Raw genomic sequence first — 10,307 nt, 5'->3', positions numbered from 1 at the left:
AGTAATCTGACTTTCGGGTGTTATCGTTTCAAATCACCAACTAATAATCAATAGGCAAGACGACGCATTGATAGGCAGTAGTCGTACTTTTTAAGGGGCCATGTTTACAGTGTATCTATATTTACCCCGTAAAACTTAAAACATAAGGAAAATGTCTTCTTGTGGGACTCAGATTGCTGTGATAAAAAGTAAGGTTCATCTGTTTATACATTTATCAATATAAGGATTCAGTCTTGTTAGTCTTAACACAGTCGGATCTAGCCGTTCGCACGGGTAGGGCGAGCTACTTCTTTAACCTAGAAAAAAAAAAAAAAAAACTTTTTCTCTGATTTATTGAACCCTCTCTGCCCCTCTTTTTACGCTTTCCTGAATAATCAGGTAGGGATAATCTCTGGATCCCTTGAACATGCTTCTTAAATGCTGAGATTTAAGGCGCGCAAGTTGGCAACCGAATGTGACGTCACGCCCCGTCGAAGGAACTCGTCTTACAAACCGTACATTAAATACAGGAAACACTCGTGATCTCTTTGCCACTACTTAGGTGTCGTAATTTCTTCTATCTTAAATTTATCAGTCGGTGACAAAATTCTACAAATCAGAATAGAGAATTCGCAGGTGTCTGAAATTTGATAAATTTCGTGTTCAAGTGGAAACTACCGAGTAAAGTGAACACGAAGATACCCTAGGTTCATGAATTGAACAATTTTTGGAGAAGATATGACAAAATTATCTAATCTGCGAAAATACGTTTGTTTAAATGAAAAATGCCGCCAGATGACGTCACTAGGCGGTACATTTTCTCACTTTAAAATCTATTTTCATTATACTTCCCATATCAGAAAAAAATTATAAAAAATACTGTGAAATCAGCTCTATAAGCGCACTTTCATATGAAGCGATAAAAAATTTGCATGCAAATTCTCCATTCGAGACTTCCTTGGGGGCTTTGATCGGTCTCGTCCCAGCAACCAATATTCAGCCGTTGGATTAATAAAACAAGAAGAAAAAATCCAACATGAGTATGTTGGAAAAGCGTGCCGAATAACTGAAATGTTGGACAAATACCTCTTTGTTTTTTTACCTCAAATTTTCACGTCTTTGCTTTTTGCATCAATTGGTACTTTTTGCTAAATTTGGGAGAAAATATTGATTCATGAACGTTGAATGTAAATGAATTTTAAAGATTCCGTCCAATTATCTTGATTTTAAGCTGATATGCGGCATTTGCGCACGACCGTGATTTGGGCGAACTGCCGTGCATCGAAATCGCGTTCAGTTAATCTCTTTGGATTTCGAACTGTAACTTCTCTCCTATACGGCCGATTTGTACAAATGAGGTCTCTTTTTATTTGTACTTCAACAGAAAGTAAAGAAAAACTCGCTAAATAGACGGAAACCATTTTTGAGAAAATTTGGTGGATCCTGGCATCACGGTGAATGGTTAATCGGTTAATCGCCTCGCCGTCTTTTATTGCCTTGCTCGAAACCGGACACCCAAAGCGCTATATCGCCAGATAACTGTAGTGGTTTAAGCGGATTTCGGCAGGGGCCATGGTTAGTACATAGTATAATGAGTCACGAGGCTCATCACAGATTGCACTTACAGTGCAAAACGCTCATTGGCTATAGAGTTTTGGCGGGAAAGAAGGCTCTAGAGTTGAGTCCTCCGAGCGTAAGAAAGCTCCTATGAGGTTTCTGTCAAATTGAATAATACGGTTTTGACAGAAAAATGTTCTCAAGGGTTTCCAATTAGCAGTTCATTAGATTTTTTGGTAAAAGACCATCAGGGCTTGACAGTGTAATGGTTCAAAGACAAAGAAACGGGTGCGAGGAAAAAAGTATTTGGACGACCCGTTGAATAGCATTGGTTGATCTGTGTGCTGTACTATGGTACATCCGAGTGATTTCAAAAAGCGAGCCCTACTGGCACGCTTAAAATCAATGGCTTGGAGGTTTTTATGTTCGGAAAGGAGGCAAGGCCCATATGCCCTTCATGTGCGAGGTCCTGGTATCATTGAGTGATCACACACGGTCTCGACTTTTCTAGATGGCAACCAGTTCTTTGAGAAAGAGGCCCGGCTCCTGGTCCCTTTGGAACCTCCTAGCTTAGCTTCATGCTCCACTCATGCAATAGGTGCATAAGGAACCCATAAGAGACCCATTAGTCCCGTAGGGGACTGTTAAAAAAATTCTAAAGTGATGTTTTAGAGGAATATATTCAAATGCTGGCCTAAGATTCGATTATCATTCAGACTATCATTTTAAAGCCTTATATAAGAAAGTAATACCATGAGTCAGTTGATATTCCCCTCAGTTTGAAAACTTGGAAGAAAAAATGTTTAGAATGTCCAAAATTCAGATTATATTTGATCAAACCAATATTCGCTTCAGAATTCCGTGAAATTTCTACGATCATAAGCACTAACGCCTAACAAGCTTGCATCACATGCCTAACAATGTGCAATGTGCATCGTACTTGAATAGAAGGGTGCTGAATTGTAAAAACGAACAAAAAAATACTTTACATTCCAAGAAAATCTTGTCGTTAGGAGTATTATTAATCAGTGTTACTGGTTGAATGCTGAAAAAATCCATGGGATTGCAACGACGATAGACTCTTTTTCACCATCAGATTGCCTCTAAGTGCATTGAACATTAGTCCTCATGAAAATATGCAAAGAAAGGAAGAAAAAAAAACCGAACTGACAGCAGCAACTTGTATGAGGACTTTCCCCCTTTTTTCCCAATTTTTTTTCATGTTCTTTTTTATTCATAATTTTGAATTTGCCTCAAGCCTAAGAGCGTTGTATGTAATGAACATGACATTTTGGATTTTCAGACTGGAGTAACTGTCAGTTGTGTGCGCGTCGGTCCTTGTTTATCTGTTCTGTCAAAAAGCATTACTCAAAAATAGAATCGCGCACGACCTTCATTCCAGGAAAGTAAAATCAAGTGAAAGTTCAAATCATGTAAAACGCAAGTGGATTTAACTAGATTCAACCGAACTACACGAACTATGCCTAGTTTCCTGTCGTGTTCAATTTTTTTAAATAAACAAATCAACACGGAAACTCTGAAATTTACGAGTATTCTCTTCATGAACCAGGGTATCCAGTCAAATAGTTAATTTTTTAGTCAAAAAAATTAAAATTGAAAGAAAATTAATAAGTCAATGGTTCTGTTGCACGCAAGATATTCACCCACGCGAATAGACATTTGAGGGGCTTAAAGGATAAGGCGCATAAGTGCAGTCATTGATAAAAGTGAGATATTAATGATTTCAAGTATGGCTAATCTTAGTGTATTATTTGTCAAACATTCGCTTCAAAATTGCAGCTTTTAAGCATCAAAAAGTCAGTTTCAACTTTTTTCCCTCCAGAATGATCCGTGTAATTTTGAAACTTCAAACACGTATTTCTTGGAGAAGCAAAAACTACACTTGCCCTCCAAGCTCCTCATTTGCACGTTAATTTGGCATGAAAATCATGGTGGTTACTTTAAAGAGTCTTAAATCTACTCTTTAACGCTCTATTTCTGATCCAGGACACGTTTTATCAAATTTTCCACGCCGAGGGGCAGTTTCCATAAAAGTCCACGAGGAAATGTTGAATCCTGAAAGTGGAGTTTCCTTTTGAGTTTTGATGCGAAGAGATCATTGCCTTGTTTCTGCCAGTATGCAACAGGTTCATACGCATTTTGATCCGCAATTTTCATGTTTTACAGTGTTATCAATTGGTGGAGAATGGCCGGCTTGACCTGCTCTGTTGGCGCAACATGCAATGCATCGTGGAATTTCTGAAGCGCGATCGAGTTGGGACTTTTTCACGGAACCCTGAATTCGAGCCACTTTTTCTGAATCGTGGAAGGGCAAGGGTCATCCACGATGCCTCGTGGGTGGCGGATGGCCGCCTGCATCTGGGTCCTCCTGGCTAATTTTCTAGTCCACGTTCTCACCGAGTTCTACATCCAGTTCAGGCTCGATCGGAATAAGTCTCTCGTCGGAAAAATCCTGGGCAACGATTACTACGATCATCCTGAATGGCGAATATACTCTTGCCGGGATTCCGAGGATCATGGAGATCGTGGAGATCGTGGAGATCGTGGAGATCGTGGAGATAAGCGCCGAGCATCCCTTAATAATACTGTGAGAATCATTCATTTTGAGTAACCAATCTCGGCGTTTCCCAGACGAAGAAACGTAACTCTATCCCAAGGTTGCCAAATTGACTCACACAATTCAGATTTTTACGAAAATGAACTTGAGCAATTTTTCTTCGAAATTTGTCTGATTTTTGTATGAGATCAGAAGGAAAATCAGTGAAATTTGCAGTTAAAGATATTCATGTTCTTCTTCGTAAAAATGCATTTTGGGAGGAAAAATTTGGCAACATTGAAATTTAGTTACGTTCTATAGTGAGTTTTTGCCAAAAATTACGTGTGTTCTCGTTAATGTTTTAGATAATGAGGTCTCATCGTCAAAACGCACTTGTAAAAGTCACTTTTCACATCTTTTCCACAAGTTTTTATTTTTGTAGGATGCATATAAAGACATTCAAGCAAATTCCGTCATTACCCGTTGTTCATCCAATATTTCAAAATTTAAGCGAATATACATAAGTGTATATATATATATATATATATATATATATATATATATATATATATATATATATAGAGTTAATCATGCAATGATCAATTTTCAATGTCAATCAGAAAGAGTAGAAAAAGAAATTACGGGGGAAAGTCTCATTTCACAGTTGTTCATAAAATGTCTAAAAAAGTCACTTCATGACCATGCGTAGCTAATTTCCTCCGCCAAGACTTCTTGATTTTTACGGGAGCACATAAGTCGCATATTCCTTCCATTGATTTTACTCAAAGTTAAAAATAATAGGAATAACTGGGATAGAGTTATACCCATCACTGACATGCACTGAGAAAAAACTATGGTTTATAAACGTATTAGAGGTAAATATGGAACACCTATAATAGTCGTAAATAAACTAATGATTCTCGGTCTGTGAACCATACTAAGGTCTCTGTACCTAATTAAGGTACCCCGTACCATAACTAAGGTATATGTGCTATTATTATATGTAGAGGTACTACTATTAGTGGTGTTCCATATTTACCTCTAATAGGTTTATAAGCCATAGTTTTTTCTCAGTGTGTACCGTTGTGCATGTACAACTCGTCACCAAGTCCCTTCAAACGTCGAGATATGCAACTTAACGTGCTTGGCTCTTTCTTAACCTCGAGTATCCTGCACTAGGAGCTTGTAGCATGCATCACGACTCTCATCCGTGAAATTGAGTGAGAAAATAATACCTAAATCAGTATTAATTTTATCGTGGTATCCCAGACACTACATAAAGACAAAAAATTTTGGTCACATGTACCGTAAGTACGGCGTTCAATATCGGCCGCACTGTTCAGTTCATCTAATCGCTCTCTCTCGGTTTTAAGAACCGTACATTCGGTTATCCTATAACTGAGCTTTAAACAAAACCAAACCAAACATTACAATAAGCTCGGTTGCACGAACCGAGGATACGTTTCTTAGAACCAAAAGTGCGGGTACATGAACCGAACAGTACTGCCGATATTGAACATTGTGCCTTCCACCAGGTTTATATGATCGAGCTATTTTTCTTAGTTAGCTGCAAAGGGAACCCAGCTTTTTTGCGCACTTATACAGTCCGACTCTGTTTCTATCTTTTTTAGGCGGTTGTCCAATGCATGCGGTTTACTTTCAGCTTTCCAAAATTCATCGACCGATTTAATTTTTACTCGGAAAATACTTTCTACGCAACGCACCGGCCTCTGGACAGCGACGGAGGCCACTATGAGTTTTCGGACATGAAAAGGGACGAACTACCAGCTGAGTTGTGGGTCGGATCTGAACATGTGGTCCAAGTCCCTCAGTTTGAATGCGCGCCAGAGAAGCTGGAGTTTTACAGAAAAAAGACGGAAGATTGGTTGTCTATGATCCCGGACAAGGCAGTGCAAGAGAACCTGGTCGACTATCTGGCCACCCCGGATCTCAGTTGGGCTTTCGGAAGGCCGAACGTCACCGCCGCCTACATCCACGCCTACGTAGCTTATCTAGGCGTAGTTGTTACGGAGTACGATGTCTACATGCTAGTTAAAGATCGGCCAATGAAAATTCCGGTTAGTATGTATCCAAAAAGTAAAACAGTGCTCGATTATTGTACTATGATTAATATTATGCTCTCATCTCGATGATGATGATATCTGGATTTACATATATCGATATAGTAGCTTTAAAAGTGCAGTGTATATTTTGACAGTTTTGAACTCATCGTTAGCCTTTTCATTGCTTTTATTTATTAAATTTTGTTTTGATCATTTGATCAGGATTGGACTGGCTTGCATCTGAGGGCGTATGCCATCAATAGTTACTACCATCCTTCGTATCAGGAAGCCTGGCAAATTTTATAAAATAGTGAAATGCTCAAATTATTAGGTAAACAAGGCGAGAATCTGCCTCATACGGCATTGTAGCCTTTGACGTCAATGGTTCATAGGAAATTAATGATCAGTTTCATAACAAGTTATCAATTATTATGCACATACTTTCATTTACCAGGATGTTTCATTGGACTGGAGGGGACCAGCTTGGCTCGACTGGAAACTTTTAAAGCCCGCAAAGAAAGTGTACAGCTTGTACCGGAAGAAAACAGATAAGGTAAATCTAAAACTCGTGAATGTTTCAGAGTTCAGTTGCTTAAGTCCACAGAACAGTCAAACCTTCGTCCAACGTGTCCAACCTTCCTGATCGACTCGATCAACTGTGCGTGGCCTGCAAATTGTTTTCCTCCGCACTTTTATGAAAAATAAATTGCATTTCAGGGGGTAAAACAGGCTAAGTTGCTTTCTAGACATGTGAATGGAAGGTAAGGCTTGAAAAGAATGTCTTCTTTGACGACGCGCTGAAGCCTATGTCCCATGATCAAATGAACCCATCAAATACTCATTGATTGCAAGATGGCGACTGGTTTTCGCCAAAATTTTTTTTGTATTCGATAGCAGAAGAAATGGTTCAAAATCTATAGTCGTAAATTCGGATTGTTTCTCATGAAATAAGAACGGAAATTTTTAAACACCGCAATGGAGATGCGTGGTTTCGCACTTCAGTCGGTGCGATACGGACATCCATCAAGTTCAAATGGTTGCATCAAGTCCCCGTCACCGCCGACCAACGCGTCTGTCGATCGAATCAACTACAGGTAGTATGAGCAGGGAGTCAAAACGCCTTCAATTTTTTGAACGCAATACGGACATCCGTCGAAGTTGTATAGTTGTATCAAGGCGCTGTAGCAAACGCGTCCCATTGTTCCCACTCGTCTATAGTTCCGTTTGGCAGAAGTGCGTCCAAATATATACCGAGCAAATTTTCATTTATTTTGCAGCTATTGATAGGAGATATTTCTTAGATGAGCCCTGAGCCAGTTCTATTTAGATTTACTCATGGAGACCCACGAAACGCCAACCAGAATTGAGCCACGTGGCGGCCAGGTGGCGTACCCCCTAGCACATACATAATTTGTGCAAACTACCCTTGGCAAGCCCTTCTATACCGCTTTACTCTTTCGCTGCAGATGCATGGGTTATGGCTGTTGGATCCGTTGCTTGAGTCGCGGTTTCGGAAAATGATCCCCGTTCTGATGAGCAAGATGATCGACCCGTGTTTCCTGCAGGACGTCGCAAGTTTCTTCCCGAACAAAGTCGTGTTCAGGGATGAGCAGTTCCTCGGTCGACCGGAGGATATGCTCTGCGCCGTCTTCTGCCGCTTCTCGCACGCCGTCGCCAACCTCTACCAAGACTCCGCTTCCAAGATCTGCTATTTTATGGACGCCGGCAACAAAATACACGGCGGACAATGCCGTGGAGATAGGTGCTACTGCCTCAGGAAAACCACCTCTTACCGTCTCTCCTTCTCGCTTCGCTACTGTGTCAACGTGTTCAACATGCAGCAGTACAATGATACGCATGCCTGCCGTCCAATAACCTGATTCTGGACTGACTTTGACTACATTCTGCAAAAAGGAACCACTATTTTTGGCTCACTCATAAAAGAACCTATGTGAACCACGAAACTTTTGTGGCACGTGCCTTTGTTTCTAAAACGAGTCAAAAATAGTAGCTCCTTATTGCAAAATGTAGGTCAGTTCTCCTGCAGAAATTGAGATTTGCTCTTACATCAGTAGAGCGACGATACTTTACCGTACTGAGGAAAAACATCGAATGCACATTCAAGAGTTGCCAAATTTCCTACGATGAAATTTTCATTTTCCATAAGAGCCATGAATATTCTCTCTTGAAATGTTCAGATAATTTGGACGTATTTCTATCAAACGGAACTAAGCGCAAATTTGAGTTCCTTATGAGGTATTTAGAATCCCGGATAGCGCGTTCTGTCAAACGGACCTAAGCGCCATTGAAAAGCATTGCGAGCATAGGACGGAATAAGCCGGACGCCCGATTCCGCCGCCAATCCAAGCCCCCCTTTACCTTCCTCACCCTATGGCGCTTAGGTCCGTTTGATAGAAATACGTCCATTTAGATCTAGTTCCGAACGAAATTCTATGAAAAATTCAAAAAGAGACATTCAAATATTTCTCTAAAGATTCATGTTTTATCTAAGGAAAGTTGGGAACGTCTAAAGGCTCATACGGCACTCTGCGTTAGCGCGGCAGTATATATAACCCCTGTGAATAATTTGGGTGATGAAGTAAAGGGACGAGGTATGAAATTTCCATAAATAAATTTAAAACCCATCCGAAAAACTTATTCTTTCGCGATGCTTCCCGTTCATTCAACATCGAACCCTGCAAATCGATGCACGCACGGATATTATCACAGGAGACGGTTGCTTATCATATCGTTGCATTTATCTGCATCCACAAGTCGCGAACTCTCTTCCCGTCGTATCACGTAATATTAGGTGAACATCCGCGCCACAGATGATGAGCCGATTGTTTGACTTTAGTTCACAGGACCCTGAAATCTACCTAAAGTACAAACAGCACAAAATAGCATTTTTACAGATTTAGACTGTATACCGGTTGTGGCTGCGTGTAAAATAAGTATAGGACTGTACTGTTTCGTTTAGCTAACGTATAGTCAAGCAAGACAGACTCTTTATTTTGTTCCTAGGATTTTACGAAACTTTTTGATGTTGTTTCATTTTATTGCTTTTCTTACTATTATAAAATCTCCATAAGAGGTACTTTACATCAACTAGTTTTTTTTTTTTGTTTACCGTTTTTAGTGTATCCCTCAAAGACACATTCTTCCTGATCAAGCATAATATTACAAAAATCCCGTATTAAATATTACGAACTAGAAATCTGATTTTATATTTTGGTTTTGAGTATCTCTAGATATATTTGCAAGGATATATTTAATAAATAGCATGGTTTGTCGGTTACTTCACATAAAGCGATCGCTACTTACGCAAGAATAAAAACCTTGGATACAATATTCTCAAACCTGTTTTTGTCTGCTCTATGCCGTTTTGTTGGGAAAGTTCTTAAGTTCCTTAAATATATTTTTAAACAAAAAATAGCATAGCAATGCATAGATAAGTAACCATTAAAAGTATATGAGCTGTTATACAGGGCCGGATTAAGGGGGTAGCCACACGGGCCGCGGCCCATGGCGGCAAAATTAGGGGGCGGCAAATTTTGCAATTTTTTTAAATGCAGGTACAAAAAAATCGGATTCAGAATAAAATTACAAACAAGAAAAGGTGACAAAATCTCCCACTTCCTGAGAGTTCATTGATTTCTAATTTTGTCGCATTTCGGTGATACAAAAGAGTGCGCACCTTTAATTAGTTGAGTTAAGAGAGAAACCAAACACGTAATTTGGCCTGGAGCGGGGCGGCGCAAAGAGAAATGATGACGAGGACTTGAGATGAAAAGGTGAAGCCCTCGACGCGGCGGTCGGCATGTAAAACATATTAGCGCCTACGAGACTGCATGAATACTTCTCGCATTGCGTCAAACACGGTACGGTCAACAGCGGTCGGCGCGGCGTGAAACGCACAGTGCCTACAAGACTACATGAATACTTCACGCATTTCGCCAAATACAGTGTGGTCAGCGCGACACGGCGGCGGAGGTTTTTAATTATTAAACCACATTTATGTTTGATCTTTCTTAATTTTTTAGTTCATTTCTTACAAATGAAAGGCCTTGTCCACACAGAGATATGGTTTACGGAACTGAACTTTCGCACGAAGTTCCGTGAACTTTTGCTCGTAGAGTTGACAGGGCGTA

At 40.0% G+C, this 10,307-nt stretch overlaps 1 protein-coding gene across 4 annotated transcripts; it reads left to right on the top strand.

Moving 5' to 3' along the window:
* The first annotated feature begins 38 nt into the window (after window positions 1-38).
* On the top strand, window positions 39-9,507 carry LOC109033774 (uncharacterized). 4 transcript variants are annotated; one of them, XM_072296746.1, is made up of 6 exons: window positions 51-188; window positions 2,840-2,942; window positions 3,724-4,144; window positions 5,725-6,171; window positions 6,611-6,709; window positions 7,623-9,507. In XM_072296746.1, the coding sequence occupies exons 3-6, from the start codon at window positions 3,884-3,886 to the stop codon at window positions 8,034-8,036; spliced, it is 1,221 nt and encodes a 406-aa protein (XP_072152847.1). In that variant the 5' UTR covers window positions 51-188; window positions 2,840-2,942; window positions 3,724-3,883; the 3' UTR covers window positions 8,037-9,507. The 4 variants fall into 4 exon arrangements, with proteins under 4 accessions (XP_072152846.1, XP_072152847.1, XP_072152848.1 ...); XM_072296745.1 differs by lacking the exon at window positions 2,840-2,942 and having other exon boundaries at window positions 39-188; XM_072296747.1 differs by lacking the exons at window positions 51-188; window positions 2,840-2,942 and adding an exon at window positions 2,950-3,107.
* The last annotated feature ends 800 nt before the right edge of the window (window positions 9,508-10,307 follow it).

The sequence above is a fragment of the Bemisia tabaci genome, chromosome 2 (assembly GCF_918797505.1).
Source record: "Bemisia tabaci chromosome 2, PGI_BMITA_v3".
NCBI classification, from domain to species: domain Eukaryota; kingdom Metazoa; phylum Arthropoda; class Insecta; order Hemiptera; family Aleyrodidae; genus Bemisia; species Bemisia tabaci.
The sequence above is the reverse complement of the archived record's forward strand: the minus strand, read 5'-3'. Positions and strand labels throughout refer to the sequence as shown.

What these genes read in the sequence shown, in the direction of transcription:
- LOC109033774 (XM_072296745.1), top strand. Translation starts at nt 3,884, where the DNA reads ATGCCTCGTGGGTGGCGGATGGCCGCCTGCATCTGGGTCCTCCTGGCT. An exon ending in GAGCATCCCTTAATAATACT is followed by an intron (nt 4,145 to 5,724) that starts GTGAGAATCATT and finishes TATCTTTTTTAG; the next exon opens with GCGGTTGTCCAATGCATGCG. An exon ending in ATCGGCCAATGAAAATTCCG is followed by an intron (nt 6,172 to 6,610) that starts GTTAGTATGTAT and finishes TTCATTTACCAG; the next exon opens with GATGTTTCATTGGACTGGAG.